The following is a 23,282-nucleotide window of genomic DNA, read 5'->3' as shown; positions in this document are numbered from 1 at the left end:
TTTAGTTACTAATTGTTTGTTTGTATGTGTGTGTGTGTGTGTGTGTGTGTGTGTGTGTGTGTGTGTGTGTGTGTGTGTGTGTGTGTGTGTGTGAGATACCACAGTTTTGGATTTAAGTCTTCACATTTGCTCTGGGAGTGGTTTACCATGTGACCTATAACCTTCACCTTTTCTGCTTCATTTCGTAATCAATGACTTTCTCATTGCTATTCACCTCTCACTTCTTTCACATATTGTTGGGAAGACTGTTTCAAAGAGGTGAGTGAGACAAAGTATACCACAACAGAGGGGTCATACCACATTGAAAAGGGGCGGTTGCTCCCTCACAACTCTTTCTGCCGGAACAGTTCAGACCTAAGATGACTCTACACTGAATACTGAAATACAGCCCCCTAGACATGACACTGTCCATGATGAACCTCCTCCTTCCAACCCAGGATTTTCTGACCTTCCTTACATCCCTGATCAGCCCACCCACTGAATCAACCCTCAAGTGGACAAGTGTACTTACGTGTCCATGAATCTTCTGTTGAGGTGTAGGAGTGAGGCCACCTCTGTCTGGAGAGGAGGGTCTCGGACCACCTTATACTGCAGAGGTTTACATCCCAAGCAGAGTGGGGTGTCTGCAGTGGAAGTCAGCATCGCTGCATCAATCTCCAGGTGTTCATCCAGCGTGTAGATCTGAATACCACGAATCTCTTCACCCACATCCCGGACTCTGATGGTCAGTGGGATATCACAGAACACGTTCTGTGGACCCAAGGAGATATTCTTCCCACTGACAGTCAAGAGTTTAATGTCATTAACAGCTCCGCTGGAATCCCAGTCCGTGGAGACAAAGGTCACCCAGAGGGTTAGAGACTCAGGAACTAAGGGGTAGCGGAATTCCAGCTCGAGGTAGCATCCTTGTGGCTCTGGGCAGGCTGGAGGGACTGTGTGTGGGTTGACCGCTGAATTTGGGCTCCAGGTGCGGACACTGGACTTACAGGGTTGTTCAACATCTGGATGACCTTTGGAAATGAGAAGAGTGAATGAGTTCCTGAGGAAAGGCCTTCATTCTGGCCCTCTGCATTTCCTACAGACCCCTGAAAAGGTTAGTTTGATGAGAATTTAGATAGAGACCATAATAAAGGAGATTCTCAGTGTCTTGGTAAAATTATGAGCACCCAACTCATTCTCAACCCTGCAAACAAGATTTCAGGTGAGTCCCCAGACATTTGATAAACATTACATTCAAATCCTACTATCGAGTCAGTGCCTAAGCTTCCCTTCCTTATCTGCTACTTGGATACCTTTCTGACTAACAGAGAAAGATAGAATAGGCACACAATTGCTACATGTTCTTATTCAATACTTGTTCTGTTCTTACAAGGACTCATTTCAGAAGTGAAGGAAAAATAATGTTAAGGACTACAGAATGAATTGAACAAGTTCATACACATTGAAGTGTTAAGAGTCAGCATTAGAACCCAGTTCTGTCTCCTTCAGAAATCCTTAAACTTTGTTCTTTTCCCTGAGAAATGTATGAACTACAAAAAAAATTAGTGATATACACGGCACTGTACAATCTTTCTGAACTAACAGAATCAGCAAAGAGGCAGTAAGCCATGAGAGCATCTATCTCTTGGGTTGAGAGTCTGGGAGGCCCTTGAATGATGGAGCTGGAAAGCAGCATTGGTGACATCATATCTTTCCTCTCCACCCCCTTCTCTCCATGAACTCATTCAGTACCACTGAACTTCAGTGAGTTTTGTCCAGTCTGACTCAGGAAAGGAGAGTGGATGAGAAGAGAAGGAAGGAGGCATTCTGCTTCTCTTTCCCTAGGGAAAGGATGCCTCATCCCTACTTAGCCAGCAGAGACTATTGAATTGTTCTCTGATGAGGTCACATCTAGACCCTCAGAAAGCCTCTCTCTTGTGTTACTGAGAAAAGGAATCAGGACTCCGTGTGGCAATTGGCTCTGATTTGCAGAAGGGAGTCAAGTGAGAAGTGAAGATCACTGAAAGGAAAACATGGGAGAATCTCAAGTTATCATATTCTCCATGCTCACTTTGAATCAAGTGGTTGGTAGTGTGGGTTGGGGAGGGTGATAATCCTGGGCATTTATGAAGTACAAGGGACAAAAATTTATCTTTCCTTGAACATGCTTTGTAGCAATGTTACAGGGTAACAAGAATCAACATAATACAAATAGTGGAAAGCCATTTGGGCTAGAAAGGCTATTCTAAGGAAAGTTGTAAATACCCCTTTACTTTCTTATATCTTCCCAGACAAAGGAGGAGAGAAGTCACTGAGTATACATGAAGCTGGAGATGAAGAAAAGAAAAGGAGGAACAAAAAATGCTCATTTTCTGTTAGATGTACTGCATCTCTGATCAAAAAGAAATGGATAGGATCCTGCTATAACATTCAAGCACATATATAAAGAATAAAAAGCCAATATGCAAGAGGGGAATCTGTACCCCCATATGTATTGCACCATTTTATAGTGGTAGAATCAGCTTAGGTGTCCAGCCATTCTTTACAGAAAGCTTCTATCTAGAGGCAACCTTTAGCTTAAGTGAGATGCATGGGAGGGATTCCCTTCCTAACTGAATTTCTGGCTGACTTATTGCAGGGCATAGTGAAGGCATATATATCACTTATTTATTTAGTAAGTGCTATCAAAAAACCAATCTAAAATATATCAAATATATTCTCGGTCGTTGGTTGACTCATCAGACCGTCACAAAAGTCCTGTAAGGCAGTTGAAATTTTGGGTGTGTATTCTGTAGGTCTGTTTGACCCAAGGTCACACAGATTGCTTATTACAGAGCCCTGTCTAGAGCGATTGCATATAGCACATGTCTCGTTGACATCTGTTCAATGAAGAACCTTCTCTCTTGTTATTATGCAATTAAAAGAGACGTTACACTATGAAGTATTGGAGTTACTTCCTAAAGTGACTGTTCACCTGAGTGCCAGGTCAACATTCTACCCCTCTGTGGGCTTTCTACTAGAACGGGCAAGGGATAAAGTGATCTCTCTCCCTTCTTTGGAGGAAACCACTGTCTGTGGCAAGAAAGCCACAGGAGAGCCAAGAGAACAAATGTGTCTCATCCTTGCTCTGGGGTTTTTTGTTCATCAACAGAGGGACTAAATGGCTTCCAATGGACAGGGAGGTGAATCTGGTCATTATGCTCAAGAAGATAAACAGGAACAGGAATTTTTAGCAAATCTTGCCATGTCATTGGAGAAAGATTGTTAGACATATAAGAAAGAGCCACAAGAGCCATGAAATCCAAGCCACCACTAAACAGGAATCCCTTTAATAATACCAGGCTTCAAAACTGACCATTGTCCATGTGTAGGCACTGTGCCAAGCACATTACATTCCTCCGCTCTTTTCACGCCAGCAGTGGGTGTGTGACGCAGGCCTTCTGAAACGTATTTTACTGAAGAGGAAACTGAGCCTCAGATGGGTAAGCAATTCCCTAGTGGGGAGTAGAAGATTATGTGATATTGTTGGTCCAGGCAGTGTGCCAGACTTTGAGGCGATGGAAGTTGGGTCAAAATGTCAACTATTCAGCTTCTCATTGTGTCACCTACTGTAATGTTACCTACCTCACAGGGGAGCTATAAAATGCAAATCAATGAGCTCTTTAATTGATGCTGAAAAATATGTTTAGCTTTGCCCTGGGAAGGAAGAAGGTACTAATAAGGAAAATTTTGTTTGGAGGAGGATTTCCAAGCAAAGAGAACAGTATAGAAGGAATCTGAATTAAGATGACTATAGTTTTGAGTACAAGAGACAAGCATGCACTAATAGAATGGAAACTAATAGAATACACACTGTATTTCATATTAAGGAACCTGAACTTTATACTGAGATCGATGAAAAACTTCTTAGAAATTTTAAGTCAGCTGGGTACCAGTGGCTCACATCTGTAATCCTAGCTACTCAGGAGGCTGAGATCTGAGAATCACAGCCCGGACAGAAAAGTCATCACCAGAAGTGGTGTTGTGGCTCACGTGGTAGAGCACTAGCCTTGAGCACAAAGAAACTCAGGGACAGTGCTCAGACCTTGAGTTCAAGCCCTAAATGGACATAAAAGAAAAAAAAAAGGGATTTTAAGTTGAGAATTTATGGAGATTTTTCTTTAAGAAAAAAAAAACATGAAGAGACACAGATATACTGTCTGTCTATCCATCCATCTATCCATTTATATCAGTCTGTTTGTCTGTCTGTCTGTCTGTCTACTTATCTACCTATCCACCCACTTGTCCAGGTATTCAAATAAATATTATTGAAAATCAGGCCTATGTTCTGGGTTAGGCTAGTCCTTGGGGATAAGGATTGCCATATAATATGCTTTCTGTCTTCATGGAGCTTTTTGTCTAGTAAGGTCAGTAAAGAGACTCTCGGACCAAGGCAGACAGTATGTACCTATGTGTTGAACAAAGAGATAATAAGAGATCATGGGTTAGAATTCCTAAGGAGGAAATTTGGACACAGCTGGGAGAGTAGATGTGTATTATAAGAGAGGGAGAAGAACTGTGAGAAGGAAACAAAGAGTGAAAGGAAGGAAGGAGGAGAGGAAGAAGGGGGAAAAGAAGAGAGAGAGTAAAGAAACGAACGGGATGGGGGGGGTTGGGAAGGTGGCTCAGTGGTACAGCGCTTGCCTTGCATGCCTGAGGCCCTGGGTTCGATTCCTTAGCACCACATAAACAAAAAGAAAAAAGCCGGAAGTGGCGCTGTGGCTCAAGTGGTAGAGTGCTAGCCTTGAGCTGGAGAGCTGAGGGACAATGCCCAGGCCCAGAGTTCAGGCCCTACGACTGGACCCTTCCCCCCGACCCCCAAAAAGAAGAAAGGAACAGGGGGAAGAGGAAACTTCTACAAGGTCTTGTCACTTCATTATTTATACTTCCTTTTATATATACAGAGTAACTAAATGAAAGTTCCCTGTTTAGAAAAGCTGTTCACTAGAAAAGGGCTATAGCTGTATATAGAAATATGTTCCTACATACTTATATGGATCCAAATTTGCATTTATGAAGATCAACCTAGACACCTATGATAGGTCTATGTGAATATACCCTTGCAGCTAGTAATGTGAATACAAGCTCAGTGCTAAGGTTTTCCCCAGAGGCACAGTTCAGCACACTTGAATTATTTTGGAGAGAACAAGGAAGAAAGGCCTTACACAAATAAGAAAAACATTAAAACAGTTAGGTTACCATGTGTTAATCTCTCCTGGACAGACTGAATCCTCAAGGATGAACCAACTGCTTTCATGAGTGATCTTAAAGAGGATTTGTGTCAGACAGTTTTGGCTATCTCAGTTTGGAGACTATAAGAATACGATGGGGACTAGCCCAGGAAATATTTATCTATGAAATATAGCATTTTATTCCAGAGGTAAGAATGCAATCTTTTCCTATGAACAAAGGTAAGAAGTACTAAGACCATATTTGCCACTTTTTTTTCAAATGAAGTTAATGGAGTGTAGTGGACAGACAGTAAATACTTGTTAAATATCGAATCATCTAACTTGGTAAGATGGACTTAAAGAAATAAATTACAGCTCCGTGGACTACTAGGGTTAGCAAAAGCATGTGGTTTATTTGTTCACCCTGTGGATAAGAGGCTGCATTCAGACAAATTAAGAGAAACACTCAGGAGCAGAGTATGGAGATGAAAGGACTAGAATCAAGGTCCCATTCTCCTCGTTTCCTCCCCAACCTCTCCAGCCCCACACATACGTCTGGCATTGCTCATGAATTTGGGAGTTTTCTGTTAAGTTTGGGAAGTCCAAAAACTTAAACACACTAAGATAAATAGGATGAAAATGAGTTGAGAAATAAATTGCAGAGTTTGGCTCATGGAAAAGTTTATCTCTTCGAGGATATTAAAAGGGTCTGAGCCAAAGGGATCACAGAGCCTGTAATAGGATGCTTTAAAAAAAAAGTGTGTTTTTTTTTCCTGGCTTCCATGTACTAAATTTACATAGGAGGGAAACCCAGGGCAGTCGGATTTCCTCAGAAGCCTGTGTGAGCTCAGGGAACTGAGGGGGCTCAGTGTTTGCACTTGAACTCTGTCTTGCATGCCACACTTTAAGAGTCAGGGACAAACTAGGAACAGATTTCACTGACTGACATTTGGTTTGGATGAAGGTGTGGGGAGGTGTCTGGAAATTATGTCACTCAAATAGTTGGTAGAATAAACCACGATGATTTTATCCAGACAAGTCTCCAGGGAGATTCTTGCTGATTCTACTTTCCAAATCCCACTCAACTCCATCTACTTTTCTCTACTCTCAGTGTATTGATTCAGATTCACGCAGTGATTGCTAGTTGCTCCTTTTCTTCTCGGACCTTTTTTCTCCTAATCTCTTTTCCACAGTAAAGCTCAAGTGTCTTTATAACCTGCACTCTTACCGTGTTACCCAGACCACATCAAGGCACACGACAAAGTGCCTTGTCTTTGTTGATGGTGTAAATCCAAGCCTGCACTCACTTGATCTTTATCCACCTCCCTTCCTGCCACACCAAACTGGGCTTGCTGTAATTCCAGGAAAGCACATATAGGATTATGGAAGAGCTTTTGGCTTGTGTAGTTTATATCTGTTCATAGCTATCACGTTGTAAGTAAAAAAAAAAAAACTAATGCATTTTAAAACTCAAAAACATGTAGTGCACATCCCACAGGCTCTCCAACACTGGTATATCCTGGAGAAAACTCCACTGTCCCCTCAGAAGAGAATAAAAGCAAGAAGGGAACATGCTGTCACAGTGTTGCCAAAAAACAATTTTGAGGCACAGGTGTTTCACGCCCATCGTCCTAGCTATTCAGGGGGTTGAGATTGAGGATCGTGGTTCAAAGCCAGCCTGGGCAGGAAAGTCTGTGAGACTCTTCTCTTCAATTAACCACCAGAAAACTGGAAGTAGAGCTGTGGCTCCAAGTGGTAGAGCGCTAGCCTTGAGCAAAAGAGCTCAGGGACAGTGCCCAGGCTCCGAGTTGAAACCCCATGACTGCCAAAACAAAACAAAAAACTTGACATTGAGAACACCCTTCTAAATTTCCTAGTACTCTAAAAGCCTCAGGGTTAGTCTTAGGAAAATGGCACTCAGACTATGGTCTTTTGTAACAAATCCAAGTCTCCGATGCTGGGGTAGACAGGCTTGCTGCTGGTTGTCAGCATTCTATTCTCTGAGGCCCCTTCACACTGAATGGTAATTACTCATTTACCTATCTAAATCCCCTGGTCAGCATAGCACAGTCCCTGTACCCAGGACAGTGCCCAGTAAAAGTGCCTGTGGCCATCACAGGTGAGACCAGGCTCAGTCTATTCAACATGCAAAGTATTTGGAGGGGTCAGAGACTCAGCTTCTTCCACAGGAACCCAGAATGGGTTCCATTTGGAGGGAGACATTACAAGGACAGATTTCAGGAAGGTGGAGCCAGGACAGGAAGTCAGAAAGCTTCCATGAGGAGTCACAGAGAGGGGATTCCTTCATGGGGTGGGAGACTAGAACTGTATGACCCCAGACGTCCCTTCCATGTTTGACAGCCTGTGATTCTTTGAGGCTCAGAGGAGGGTTTTTCCCAGATATCCCTGTTGCTTTACATTCCAGATGGATTTGTTTAGAGTTTCCGAGTTTGGCTCTCATTTTTATTTTAAGCTACTTGAGAAAATAAAGTACGGTGCCATCATTTTTCGACTTTGCTTTCTTCTCTGATCCTTCTCTCTTGCTCTGTCTCTGCCTTTTTCTTTTCAACTCTATTTCTAAAAATACAGAGGACAGAAGAAGCGTTCTCACTGATGTTCTATAAGGAGCTAGCTCCCATTTCCTCTAGTGAACGGGGGTGATAGTGTCTACTATTATGATGGTGACTGTACGCATGAGCTGAGCCACTCTAGCCCTCTTCCTGAGAGGGGCTCAGGTGAAGCCAGGGCCCCTAAGCCTAAGTCTGTGAGGGCCTGAGATGCGGGGGGGGGGGAATGGAACTTGCAGAGGAAGGCATGAGTTCTTTGCCAGCCTGGCTTCTGGGTCAGGTGACGGAGTACCACCACCTACATTTGGTCCAAAGGTGTTCTCTGCATTTCTGAGGAAAATATGACAGCTGTTTTCTTTCTCAAACAATCACGCCATGAGGAAGCACAGCCAGTATTTCATCCTTGGGAGAAACGGGAGATGCCTCCTAAGCAGACAGAGGTCTGATTATGGGTGGAGCCCAGAGCAGTGGCAAATGGTAGATACTACTCTCAAGTGCCTTGGAAGTTAAAGAGATTCCCCATGCGAGGGTATATAGGAGAAGTTTAAAAGAACAGTTGTGACATATGTGAGAATATCCTGGGTAGTCTTAAACATAACTGGAGAAGAATCAGTGATGACTGATGTTTCGAGCTTATACATACATACACAGGCATACATACATAAGACATACATATATACACACACACATATAAATATATATACATGTACACATGCAGACACATACACATATACATACATGCATTCATTGAGCCTTAAGTGTATTGACTCTCATGTGACCTTGTGTGTACTCACAGGGGTCAGAGTTTAGAAGCTATCTAAACACAATGCACAGTCTCTTCATCAGAAAGATTGCCTTGGTGTCTGTCTGCATTTCCTCCTGTCTAACATACGTACAACATACATACAAGGGTACAAGTGCTGAAGCATGTGTTAAATGCATGATTTCTAGTCTTGCAGGAAAAAATCTTTAGACTACATGAGATGGCACGGGGATATTCCAAATCATAAAATCCCATGTTCTTTGACAGGGTTGTTCTCTGTACACTACCCCCACCTGTCAATAAGTACTGCAAAGCCAGACTTACCTTCTGCTTCCCGAGGGCTCCAGTGTCCTGATGGGCCACAGGGCATTGGGGATGAGGCTTTGAGAGCATATTGCACCAGGATTCTCCCCTCCAGGCAAAGGTCGCATGCTGATCCCAATTCTCTAGGCCAAGGAAAGAGGGACAATGCACCGACTTAGGAACAGTCGAATGAGCAACTGGGAGGACTGGGCTAAAGGCCGAAGGGTGGAAGACACAGGATCTATGTTAATCCTTTTTCCCTACTACACACCCCAAAGTTTTAGGAAAGAGACAACATCCTCCCCTTTCCCAGGACCTTATGTGGGCCTAGGTGTCTTCTTTTTCAGGTGGTGTACATTCTTTTCTGATTTCAAGCAGCCGGGAATCAATGGGCCAGAGGCCCACCACCTGCAATCCTTTTAATTTCCTCTCACATGGAATTTACCATGCATGCGAGGCACTCTTTTGCCTCATTTTGCCCACAGAGGGGCTCCTCTAACAGGGATTCCTGGGTACTGACTATACCAGATGCCATTCTGTGTCCCAGGCATGAAATATGAAGAAGGAAAGGCTCGTTCGTAAAAATTGAGAGTGCTGAATAATGATGCCCGAGGAACCTCCCAGCCCTGACATCCTGGGGATAGATGAATCATTCCTCCATTTAACAGTCAAAGGCAGTTTCTTTATTATGCCATCTAACTCATTTTAGCAGATTTCCAAGGGGTGAGCCAATCCCTTAATAGGACTAGCCCCAGAACTGGAATATCATGGTGGCTTCCCCTACTGTCTGGGGTATCTGGATTCAATCTCCTTTTGGCCATAACAGCTTCTGGGTTCCTACTTGTTTTCTAAGTTTGGCATCTGTTTAGAGGTGGAGAAAGAAGAGCCATGTCTTCTCTTGTATTCCTGTGGACCCAAATATCTGTAAATCTGAGCGAACTCTGCGGAAGAACTGGAAACTGAATCCAGGATGATGCCAAGAAGCGTCCCGGCCCCGGCTCATCATTTCTCAAAATCTAGGGGCCCTGCTGATTCTTCTTTCAACATTCCTCAAAGAATGGCTGTGATTTGGCTACTTCTAAGGATATATGAAAAAGACAGCTCTCAAATTTGAAGGCTCTCTCCTCATAGGAAAAGATCTATACCTCTTGTCTCACATGTTTAAAAAATGAATGAATCTCTCAGCACCACAGTCTGTTGGTGCTTCCTAGATCGTACTAGAGACCACCCTCAAACTCTGAGCTGCACAGGTCATTTCCCTGCTTATCTTCTTATCTTCTCAACTCCAGCCCTGAATGCGATGTTCCACAAAATATAATGCCCTGGCAAACTATCCTCTTCATCTTCTCGACTTATTTCTCTCCCTGAATAAGCTTGAAACTACCATATTGTGTTGTATTATCCTAGCCTGATTCCTTTCACTGGCTGATGTTTCTTATCTTTATTTCCTCTGTAAAGACATTTTTTATAAGCAAAGGTCTTTCCTTCAATAGATTATGAATTCTTTGTGAAATAAAGGTCTATAAGTTATGATTCTCTTTTTTCTTTCATGGTCTAATATAAATATTATTTCTTAGTGTTCATCAGAATAAATAGTCAGATGGATAAATGGATGGATGGATGAATGAATGAGTGGATAAATGGATGAGTGAATGGATAAGTGGATGAATGAGTGAATGGATGAGTAGATGGATGAGTGGATGAGTAGAGAGATGAATATATAGGAGAGTGGATGATGAGTAGATGGGTGAATAGATAGATCAGTGGATAGATGAATGGATGAATGACTAGTTAGATCAGTGGAAAGATGAGTGGATGGATGGGTAGTTAGATCAGTGGATAGATGAATGGATGGATGAATGGATACATGCATGGATAGATAAGTATCAGTCACTCAGATTACTAATACTCCTGGATGACGTAGTCTAGATCTCTAATTGCATAGTTTACATTCTCAGCATTATCATTAAATGTGAAATCTTACATAAGTAGAAAATTTTGCAAGCACACTAATATTCAGTGACAGAAGAATGAATAAAAATGTCCATGGCTAGCTTGTTCAATTGAATGGTCAGACATAAAGTATTTACAGAATTTATGCCATTTAACATAAAATGTGTAAGCCATAATATTAAGTGGAAAATTCCTATTAAGAGCTGAATTCATCAAAATATTTCCATGCCATTCAAATAACCTTACGTAATAAAGTATTATTGACAGCAATTTCTGAGTAGCAGAACATGGGCTGGTTGATTTTACTCCCCAATTTTACACTTCTTGGCTTTCTGAATTTTGTTCATGTTTTAAATACACAGGAGTTACTCTTGGGTGAGCAATGACAATATTTATACAACTATGCTATAGTCAGGGAAATAGGAGCAGAGGAAGAAAAGATGGGAGGAATAGTATTCCTCAGTACTGCTGCTGAAGATAGTTCCCTTACAATGACCACAGGATACTTCACAACTCTGAGCCATATAACTGGCTTTATGAGGATAGTGAGGTTACCAAATGTCCTGAGATAGTTTCTGGAACCATGCTGATCTTGATCGCCAGTAAGTCTATTTTCTTTAAGTGTTTTGAATGATACCAACAAAGTTATTTCAACTTTATTGAGTTCCAACACACTCCAGATTCTCAAGAAAACAATAATGGATAAACAAATCACCATGTGACTCTCAGATGGTTCCCAGCTTTGACAACTGTTTGATTTTAATGGGAACCTTACACACACACACACACACACACACACACACACACACACACACACACACACACACACACACACACACCTGAAATAATACACCTGTAGGATGTGAATGCTAGGAGACATTGTCTTTCAAACCCTGGTTATTTGAGAGTCAAAGCTCCAAGCTCTGAATCTGTGCTGTTCAAATGTGGGAGTTACCATGACCTGTGGCAATTTAAATTTAAACTAATTTAAAATAAATGTAAAAGTTCTGTCCCACAGTCTTACTGGTCTTCTTTCCAGTGGTCCATAGGTACCTCTAGACAGGAGCTCTTCATCAGGGATGACACAGAACATTTCCACGATTTCGTGAAACCCTATTGGATACTGTCTCTCTGAAGTTTCTACTATGAATTCATGCTCTCTTTCATCACTAGAATGGTGCCAGTTATGTAACGTCTTTAAGAAAGTAGCTACTCTAATGACTTTCTGTGCCGTGAGATAAGGAAGAGAAATGTGGGCTGCTGCAACGTTTGGGATTTCCAAAGAGAGAACCAAGGCTGATGAGACAGGGGCAATGGACAAGTCTGCAAAGCTTGTAGACCCAGGCTTCTTCGTTCCCAGCCCAGTGCTCTTTCAGCATGCCATAGCCAATTGTTCAGATAACTAAAACCATCCAGTTAACACATGTTTGCAAGACAGATAAAAATGAAGGAGTTAGAAAAGCCAGGGGTGGCCTTGAATTATTTATTCAGTTGCCCATGTGTGAGGACACAGGCTGTGGGAGGATCTGAATATGTTTTTTTTTTTTAGGGAAACCCTTGTATTCTCTTAGACTACAGATGTGAGAACAGCAGGAGGACCTGAGCATGGCTGGGGGCGAGACGTTGGCATTGATGGATGGTGTGGAGAACCCCAGAGGTTTTAGAGAGAAAGGGAATGTTCAAGTAGCTAAACAGCTCTGGAAAAAGTTGTGCAAAATGGAAGCTAGGATTTCTTGAGTGCAAAGTCGATGTGATTGCTGAATTCACCACAAAAGCTAGGTAATGGAGGCACTTTTTTTTTTTTAATTGAAGAGGGCTCAGAGAGCCAGAGCAGGGTAGTAGCTTGCTCAATGTCTCATACACTGGGTGTAGTGAAGCTAAGAAGGGAAAACAGATGACCTGACATCAAAGCCACAGTGAGAGGCATAAAATAGTTCCATTTCTTTACGACAACATATTGATACATGTGGACCAACTTCCTTGAGCTATAAATTATAGTCTATGGCTACAGACCATGGTCTAGGTAGCTGTTTAACCTTAATATTTCAAAAAAAGTCGGTTTTAATTTAACATCTGATAACTACTTTATTAAATCTTAGACTGAACACAATAGCCATTGTATGAACCGCAAGTACCAACGGACTATAGGTTATTGAAAACATACTGATTGAAGCTGAGGGTACTATGTAATAAAGACATATCTCGTTACACAACAATTAACCCTCCAATGGGTGTCCAACCATCAGATGGTATTTATTTAATGGACAATAACTGCTTTATGAAATACAAATTGAATACATGCACAGGAAGCTTCACTTACAAAACTTCCATTTTTAAATTGAATTGAGGCCAAAGCTTGACCAAAAAGTTTGATATTTCTCATCACCACAGAAAAAATAAATCTACAAGCTGCTGGAAAGCCTGTAAAGGTTTCGCAAACCCAGCTCCGATCTCCTAGGGAAGGCATCTGGCCAGGACACTGGGAGTGTCTACAGAAAGCCTGGCAGAAGGAGGGGGATGAGGACATTTCCTTCTACATTGGTCCTACTTGCCCAGCTGCTGAAGGAAGGTTCTAGACTCAGGGATTGTTAGTGATCTACAATATTACAGTCCAAACGTTATACGGTAATGTGATTTAATAGATTTTAATTAAAACAGTGCTTTAAACTGACAATAATTATATGTACTTATGAGGCACAACGTATTGTTTTGATTTATGTTTACAATGTGGAATGGTTAACAAATCCATCATCTCCCATGCTTACATTTCTTGTGGCACAATCTGTATTTTGGCAAATTTTGAAATATGCACTAGATTATTATTTATTGTAGTTACCATTTCTGAGCAATAGATCAATACAGCTTTTTTCACACAAGTGAGACTTTGTATCTTTCAATTGGCATCTTCCCTTTTTGGCCTCAGCTTATCCATTCTCCTCCCTTGGCTTCTACTATCTATCATTCCACACTTCTTCTAAGTCTAAGATTTCAACTTCTTCTAATTCTATATGTAAGTAAGACCAGATCTTATGTGTCTTTTCTATGCCTAGCTAGGCATAAACCTTTTCAATTAGTTTAGCGTCTTCTAGATTTATCCATACTGTTATACATGACAGAATTGCCTACTTTATAAAGGCTGAATAATCTATTATCTCTCTCTCTCTCTCTCTCACACACACACACACACATACACATATGTATATAAAACACATTTTTAATCCATTCATCTGAGGAAGACATTTAGATTGCTTCTACAAATTAACTATTGCGAGTAATGCTACCATGGAGATGGAGCACATGGTAGGTTTTCTACAAACTAATTTCAATTACTTCGGATATGTATCAGTAATGGGATTGTTGGATCATACAACAGTTCTATTTTTTTTGAGGAACCTCAATACTATTTTTTACAATGGCTGTATTACTTTCTATATTCTCACCAATGTTGTATAAGTTTCCCTTTGTTCCTATCTACTCACCTACACTAATCTTTTTCTTATACATCTTTGCCATCCTACCAGAAGGAGATGATATCCCATTGCAATTTTAATTTGCATTTTCCCAATAATTTGTGATGTTGAGCATTTCAAAATATGTCTGATGGAGACTTGTAGGTCTTCTTTTGAGAAATGTCTACTGAGATCCCTTGCTTAGGACACTCACATAAATACACACACACACACACACACACACACACACACACACACACGTAAATAAGGGCTTTCTGCCACTTTATTTTTGTGGTCTTTTGGGAAGAAGTATAACATTTCCATAACTCTACTTTTGGAACAATGTAATGAAATGTCATGGGAGCTCTAGACAAGACATTGCAAAATATGAGTTGAAACACAGCCCTCATTTTCTATGGGCTCTAGATCAAATCGCTGAGTTTCTTTCAGCTCTAGTTCTCCCCTATTCTGGTATATGAGGAAGAAGATCCATCTTTCACTGGGCTACAGGAAGTATTCAGTGAAACTCTGTGTGTTAAGCATTCAATATAGAATAGTTCTCATAATTAGCACTTGATAAACAACAGCAATCTCAATAGAGAAATGCTAAGTATTGGTGTGGTTTTTATTTTCACCACCATCAAAAATAGATCTATGAGCCAGGCACTGGTGACTCATACCTGTAATTTAGCTACACAGTAGGCTGAGACGTGAAGACAGAGGTTTGATGACAGCCCAGGTAGAAAAGTCCATGAGACTCTTATCTCCAGTTAACCACCCAAAACTTGGAAGTGGTGCTGTGACTCAACGTAGTGGAATCCTAGCCTTGAGTGAAAAAGCTCAGGGATGGCTCCCTGGCCCTGACTTCATCCTATGACTGACAAAACAAAAACAAACTAACAAGATCTATGGTTGCCAGGTGAAATGGCCCAAGAATACATAACAGGCAGGGGAAGTAGCCTTTTAAGAGCGGAGGGGTTACACAATCGCAAAGAAGTTTCACAAGTAATGTAAAAATCGTGGTCCTGTTTTCATCAACATTTTATTTTATTTTTAAAAATGTTGATTGTTTTGCATTGCTGGGAATAGAACCTAGGACCATGTTCAGTTCAGACAAATGCTCTACTACTTAGCTACAGCCCAGCCCATGAATCTGGCTCCCTCAATGCTTGAGTATTTCAAGAGTCTCTCTGGTGAAAGGAACTACAGGAGGAAATTTCATTTCTCCACCTTTCTGTCTTCACTGGAGCTACCAGACCATTTTCCAAGGGAGGTAAGTAAACTTCATCAAAAAAAATACCATGTCCCAAGCCATGTAGCTAAATTAGTAGCAAAGAAACAGAATTGAATTGTTTTTTTTTTGTTTTTTGTTTTTTTAAAAAATTTTATTTATTTATTTTTTTGTGAACATACTGTACAGAGGGGTTACAGATACATGGGCAAGATAATGAGTACATTTCTTATCAAGCATTGCAGCCCAGAATTGAATTGCTTTATATCTGAAGTTTCTTTTCTATCTCGTTTCTTTCTGGTCCCAAAATTCTACCCTCAGTTCAACAAAAGTATGTAGATATAAATACTTTTTATCTATATCTATATCTAGATATACATATATCTATATATATCCATATATAGGTATATATGCCCAGTCCTGGGGCTTGAACTCAGGGCCTGAGCATTGTCCCTGAGCTTTTTTGCTCAAGGCTAGTATCCTACTACTTGAGTCACAGCTTCACTTCCAGCTTTTTTTTGGTAACTATTTGGAGATAAGTGTCTCACAGATTTTTCTAGCCTGGGCTGGCTTTGAACTATAATCCTCAGATCTCAGGCTCCTGAGTAGCTAGGATTACAGGGGTCAGCCACCGGCACCTAGCATATTACATATTATCCTTATACGTACATATATGTTTATATATGTGAATGCTGATACATATACACAGTACTATATATATATGTAAACACTATATATGTACCCACACATATGACAATGTGAAAGTTTTGCTCATTAACTTGAGGCAATTTAGATTCCTTATCTAGTTGACATGATTTCATCTCCAAAGAATCTTTAGTGATAGACATTTCCATGTTTCTAATAACAAATTAAATATTAACATCCATTCACCTAATATGTATCCCTACCTATTCGTTTCTATTAGTAATCCTTCTTTATTCCTTAATTCCAGAGTTTACAACAGGCCTATAATGCAAGTCACTGTGTTAAGTGGTGAATACCCATTACACAAGAATAAGAAACACAGCAAATCCCTCTCTAAGGCCACTTCCCTTCCAAGTCTCCCTCTTCTTGGCAGGAAAAGGAGAGAGGGATCAACACTTCACAGGGCACACTCACCTTTGAAAAAAGTGGCCGTCGATGGGTGGGAACCACTCCAGCATCACCGAGTCTGCAGTGTGGCCCACAACCTGGGGGGCGAGAGCAACAGGCGCCGGCTTCCTGGAGGGCTGCCAACCCTGGTACACCAGATCTAGGTAACAGTGCATTCTGGCGACTTGATTGGGCGTGAAGGAGTCTGTACAGTCGTCATCTGCAAGCAGGCAGAAGGGAGAGAGATAAGCACCAAGGAGCATGGGCAGGCATGCACGAGAGGAATGACGTCTCCCAGCAGCCAGAGTCAGCACCCCAGTCTTTCTTGCCAACTCAGGGTGGCCTCTTCCAGTGCTCAGGAGTTAATGGTCTGTGAACAAATTAGTGCAGTCATCACTCCTGGAGACAGGTGAGAGGAAACTGGAGGAAGGGGAGGGTGGGGTGGAACTGGAAAAGTAAGCCTGAGATGGGAGAGAGCAGCCACGAAGTCATGGCTAAGGAGAAAGGCAAGGCAAGTTGCTTGCTAGGGACTCCAAACCCACTGTCTCTAAATCCAATCATCCCCTCCCTCCTGATACATTCATTCATTCATCTACTCAAGTATGAGTTCACTCATTCCCTGACTTACTCTTTCACATTTATTCATCTACACACTAATTCATTCTACTTTTCACTGATGCAGTGATATTGTCATTCAACAAATCTATGGAGCGTCCAATACATTCTTCTCTGCTATCTGCAGAGATTTTATCCTTGAAGAAACTACTGGTCTACATATGACATCAAAACTCTTCGTTGTGAGTTAAGGTTGTTCTAAAGCTGTTTGAAGAATTTTGTGGTGTCAAGTGCCATTGAACAGAGGGAGACAGTCTATGAAGGAGAGAGAATGAATCAGACAGACCCTGAAGAAAGAGATCAATCTGATGACATGGCTGAAATTGGGAATGGAAAGTACTAGCTCAAGGAGAGGAAGCATGTAATTACAGCCATGTTGTCCATGCAAGAGCACAGGATAGCTGAAGATCAGCAGTCCAGAAACAACCCAGGCTTGGTGTGTTGGGTGAGAAATGAGCAATTTCTTTTCCCTCACAGTAGTGTCACTGGGACATGTACTTAGTATGTGTTAAATGTGAACTAGGCATGGCATACCAGGCTTTGAACACATTTAATCCCCCCTCTCTCTCTCCCAACAGAAACTATTGTTGGAGTGTGTACTGATTCCCTCTATTGCACAGAGTTGGAAACTGAGGATGAGAACGAGGAAAGTAGCCTTTTCAAGATCACAGAGCTCAGCACAGACCTGGGACTTGAACCCAAGTAGAAAAGGCTGTGCTTTTCATCAAGAGCAAAACTACTCTGTCTGAATGTAAATGAGACCTTGTACAGATAAAGTCTTCTGCAGGTGGCTAAGGAATCAAAGTCGAACCTGAGTCTGAGCTGAAGGGGGATTAGAATGCAATCTGTCAGACGACTTTAAACCCAACAACCTTCTGTCCTATTTTCTCTTCCCCATGTAGACTGAAGAGGGTGATCCAAGACCTATCCCCCAGGGAAGACACTCACTTCTCTTTTCTCTCTCCAAGTTTTATTCAATGGAATAAGAGAAAGGCACTGCTTTGGCTTGGTTTCCCCAAGTACCACTTCTCAGAGGTATCTGCTTGGTCAGGGTTTCCACAGCTGGGCCCCAGACGGAGGAACAAAGAGTTTGCCAGATCTTAAAATAAACCCGCTACTGAGAATCCTGAAGCATAAACTCACTTCTCCTTATCAAACAAACAGAAAATAAGTTTGGGCAGGTGCTGGGCAGTTGGACATGACCTTGAAGTCCCTCACTTGAAGGAAGGGACAGGGGTGTTAGAAAGTTTATATACAGAAGCTGTCTCAGATTTCCTTAGTGATTTTTGATAGTCTACTTTCGAGGACCATGGGGAAGGCTTTAAGAGTCTAAGAGTGACTGAGTAAATTATCTCCAGCCCAGCTTCATCATGTAACTCTTTAAATGCCAAGCATTTGTTCTATGACTCCCATTGCCGGAGTTCAAACCCCTCAATCTGAGAGGATGACTGTACCATGGGAAAGTTTTTAATTGCTATGAACCCTGCACACCATCCTAAAATTTCATAATGGAAAAGCTACCGATAGGTAAGATCCAGGAGCAAGGCATGGTGATTATGGGGAAGAAAAAAACCAATCATGTTAGATTCCTGCATGAGATTTGGAGCCAAATGAGCAAGGGATTTTATGACTGAGGTCCCTCAGTTTACCAACCCATGAAATGGAGATGGTGTTGGGATCAGTAGAGGAGAAGGAGCGTGGAGCACAAGAACAATGTCTGCTCCATGACACATGCTCAGTAAATGCTCACTGCTTCACATTTGGGAATTCTGTGTGTGCGTGTGTGTACAGATGCACGTGTGTGTGTGTGTGTGTGTGTGTGTGTGTGTGTGTGTGTGTGTGTGTGTGCGCGCGCGCATGTGCTAGAAAACACTAGAAGCAGAAAAAAAGCCCAGCCATCCAGAATGTAAATCATGCATTCTTGCATGAAAATGGAACAATGGACCTGTTGAAATTGTTTTAAGAAGGGAGAAAGGAAGGGGAGGGGAAGGTGGAGGGAGAGTGATGGAAGGAGTAAGTATGATCAGAGGATATTATATGCATGGGTGAAAATATCACAATGAATACCCCTTTGGCAAGCCAGTATGTGCTAACAAGGAATAAATTAATAAAAGACAAAACATACATTCTTTTTTTTTCTGATGTGGTAATACTGCATAATGGATTCAATAGCTAGATAGTCACAAACAAATATGGGGGAAATACAGAGATAGGAAGCATTTCTTAGAACAGCAAAATAAACTAATACAGATGCCCATTAATAGGAGGATGCTTACGTTCTATGAAATGAAGTATAAAATAAAATACTAATCAGGCACTACCACGAAATGAAGTTACTTTAAGACCCACTTCCTTCTTACTGACACTGGGGACATTTAAGTCAAGACTAACCTAGAAAATGAAAATCAAACTTGTATAAGAATGAATAAAGATAAACAACAGAAATATTTCTTTCTTCTATAAACTTGTGATTTATTCGATTCTCCCATCCCCCCCCGAAATAAATATCTTTTTCAGCCAAGTGCCAGTAGCTCAGGCCTCTAATCTTAGCAACTCAGGAGGCTGAGATCTGAGAATCCCATTTGAAACCAACCAGGGAAGGAAAGTTTGTGGGACTCATCATCAATTAACAAGGCAAAAGCCATAAGTGGAGCTGTGGTTCAAGTGGTAGAGTACCAGCTTTGAGAGAAAAAGCTAAGGGACTGTGTCCGGGCCTTGAGTTTAAGCCTCACTCTACCAGTACTTCTGCCCACAAAGAATCTTATACAACTTAAAAATAAACCATTTCCACGTCTGCCATTTAAAAAAAGGAGAGGGGTGGTTGAAATGGGTAGATGAGAAAACAGCAGAGGAAGCTGAAGTTACAAACTGTCTGCCTCAGGCCACATTTCCTGGAGACTTAGCTGATATCAGAATCTTGGGTGAGGTCCCAAAAGGTTTCCATTTATCTATCACAAACGCTGTGCCTCTATTAGCTAATATCTACAGCCAGCTCCACTTGGCTTCCTGCCCTCAAGTCTCTCTCCTCGCACTATCAGTGGTCACTTCATCTCTGCCTCCAGGATCAGCTAACTCATCTTGTTCCTCTATCCTAGTTTCTTGCTCATAAGCAAAAGGACTCTGGGACTTCATCTTCTAAGAGTGTAGGGGAGGCAGGGAGGTGTGGCTGCCCAGTGCCATATGCTCTTGGAACTGTACTCTAGGTTTGCCCACAGAGCCTAGCCCTCAAGACCAAATTTCTATCTGCAGCTAGAAGGCTAATGCACAGATGTTCAGGACAGGGACTTGTTGCCTCCACCTCCATAGAATCCTGGGAAAAAATGTTGACCTTGACAATCTCATTTCTACCAACTATAAAATGAGGAATAATGGCAATGCTATCTCATAAAGCTAATATGAATTATTGGACATGCTCAGCCATATCTAGTGCATGGAAATCAGGGTCACTTTGTGTGAAAGCCTATTTCTTTTGTTTTTTTTTTAATCCTTTAATCATGGTAATGATTATGAAATTTATAGGTATTCGTTATATTACATCTGAATATACATTACTTTAGGCCCTGAAAAATGATACAACTTATGTCTAATAGAGGAATATATGTGTATGTACAGATATGTACAGTGATTTTCTGTAGTTCTCATCATATATATAAAGATATACACACCCCCATATATATGTCATACAGACTGAAATTTTTCACATCAAATAGTTAACAAATAATCATATAAATAGTCATTTATTAAACACTAGTTAGAATGCCAAGGACAATTCTAAGTTCCTTATTTGTACAATTACACCCACACACTTATTCAAGGTAAGGGTGATTATTCTCCATGATGCTGATGATGTCACTGAGGGTCAGCAAAATAATTTTTTTAAATAAGTAACTTGCCTAGGACCAAAGTCTCAGACACAGAAAATCCAAGTTCAGTCTCCTCACTTTGACTTTATGCCCTGGACTACTATGTTATAGGGAACCACTATGTTATTATTGGCCTGTGAATGCCAAAATGATAGCCACCAACACACGTGGCTTTTCTAATTTAAAGGAGTTAAAATGACTTAAGACTCACAATAATTTAGGTCCTTGGTTTCCCTGGCTGTTATTCCAAGTGCTCAGTAGCCATAAATGGCTAATGGATACCATTTTGTAAAGCACAAACCTAAACTGTGATTGTCTTTGTAGAATGCTCTGTGTCTGGGCTCAAAGATGAAGCTCCCAGAAAGAAAAAGCAAAGAAGAAGCTGACTCAGCAATGATTCTATCCCGTCTTACGGAAGAAGGGATCTTCTGCATCCCTTTCTCCAGTCCTGAGAACCCAATCATTTCCTGCATTTTGAATTTTGTCCAGCTGCTGTTGTCACCTCATCTATCAGAGAGCCTAATGAAAACAAACATTTCAAAGCTCGTGGTTGCCTTGAATATGCTTTTATGGGTGTCAGTTTGTTGGCGTAGCTTAGTGAATTAGTTCTGCTATTAATGGGTCACTGAACTGAGGGGTTCCTTAAAAAAAAACCAACAGTAAATCAATCACCGTTTAGATTTAAACAAAGGAAAATGAGGGAAATGGGGGAGAGGAGAAGAGAGAGGAGAGGATGGAAGGGGAGGGGAGGGAAGGGGAGGGGAAGGGATGAGAGGATTTAGTTTACAGAGGCTTGATAGTTGGTGGCTACTGACTGGTGGCAATTCTTAGCCCCTAAGAGGTAGGCACACTTCCAAATGCATGTTAGTTTATTTGCATGTGTGGTGAGCGGATCGAGGCATGGTGCTACAGAAATGGAACATAAGCAGGGTTGTATGAGAGGGTGGGGCACCAGATGTGGAGGGTCAGCGAGGACGGGAATGGGAGCTCAGTGGGAATCTGCTTTTGAGGAAATACCCAGCATCCTGGTCTGGTCTTGTGCTTTAAAAAAAATTTAGACTCAAAAACAGAACACTTTACAACACCAGATTTTTCAAGAGATGTCAGCAATCAGCTATAGGAAATCTTCTATTGGAAATGCTCCCAGAGCATCCCTTCCCCCTGCCCCCCTCAAGTTTCTCTGGGGAATAGAGGGAAAGTTCTCCATCCAACTATCAGTTCAGTCATTCTGGGAGAGTAGCATAAGAGCAGAAGAGAAAAGGTACTTGATGCCAGACATGTGACCGAGGGTAAATGACTGCAGTAAGCTTTTCTATTGTCATATGTAAAAATTCCTACTCCAACAGTTTTGTTGGGAGAATTAAATGAGATGGAACATGTGTAATCCCAACTACTCAGGAGACTGATATCTGAGAATTGTGGCTCAAAGCCAGCTCAAGTAGAAACGTGCTTGCAATTCTTATCTCCAACTAACTAGAAAAAAAGCCAGAAGTTGAACTGTGGCTCAAGTGGTAGAGTTCCAGTCTTTAGAAACAAAGCTAAGAGACAAGGCTCTGACCTTGAGGCCAAGTCCCACTACTAGTAGAAAAACTAAATCCTTTACAGTTAACAAATGGGTATGTTAGGTAGATATATTGTTAGTAATAAGCATCAATTTGATGCCAGGTGCCGTGGCTCATGCCTGTAATCCTAGGTACCCAGGAGGCTGAGATCTGAGGATTGTGGTGTGGAGCCACCTGGGCAAGAAAGTTTGTGAACCTCTTACTTCCAATAAATTACTCAGAAAACACTGGATGTGGCACTGTGGCTCAGGTGGTAGCTAGCCTTGAACATAAATGGCTCAGAGACAATGTGCAGGCCCCAAGTCCAAGCTTATATACCTGATATATGGTTGTATGCCTGATATGAGAATTTCATTCTTTTCCTCCCTCCTTTGGAGTTTTTCTCTTCCCTTCCTCTCCATTCTTCAATTTTTAACATTTAATAAGGACCAGGTTCTGTTCCTAACCCAGGAATATACTGATATATTAGGGATAACCTTTCCTTTCATAGAATTTTCTTGTTCTTATAAAGAATAAAATACCAAAATTAACTATTACAATAGAATCAGAGGTGATACAAGTGTGTGCACAAGTTGAATTTTGATTGAAAGGTAACGGCTATGGCTGCCTAGAGAAGGAGGTACCTTGTTCTAATTTACCATGCTCAAGGAGCTGAAGATTATCTTGATGTATCACTTGCTAAAGGCAAGCATAGG

At 41.4% G+C, this 23,282-nt stretch overlaps 1 protein-coding gene across 1 annotated transcript in view; it reads right to left on the bottom strand.

The window, feature by feature from the left end:
* The window catches only part of Pappa (pappalysin 1), a 226,188-nt gene that overhangs the window by 146,599 nt on the left and 56,307 nt on the right, over window positions 1-23,282 (bottom strand). Inside the window, exons 5-7 of the mRNA XM_070012448.1 lie at window positions 16,575-16,767; window positions 8,844-8,965; window positions 512-1,010 (exon numbers count right to left, since the gene is read on the bottom strand). Coding sequence (XP_069868549.1) covers window positions 512-1,010; window positions 8,844-8,965; window positions 16,575-16,767 — 814 coding nt within the window. The remainder of the gene's footprint in view (window positions 1-511; window positions 1,011-8,843; window positions 8,966-16,574; window positions 16,768-23,282) is intronic.

Source organism: Dipodomys merriami, unplaced genomic scaffold (assembly GCF_024711535.1).
Source record: "Dipodomys merriami isolate MVZ:Mamm:240054 unplaced genomic scaffold, mDipMer1.0.p SCAF_11, whole genome shotgun sequence".
Taxonomy (NCBI): Eukaryota; Metazoa; Chordata; class Mammalia; order Rodentia; family Heteromyidae; genus Dipodomys; species Dipodomys merriami.
Note: the sequence above shows the minus strand (reverse complement) of the source record. Positions and strands in the feature narration are given on the sequence as shown.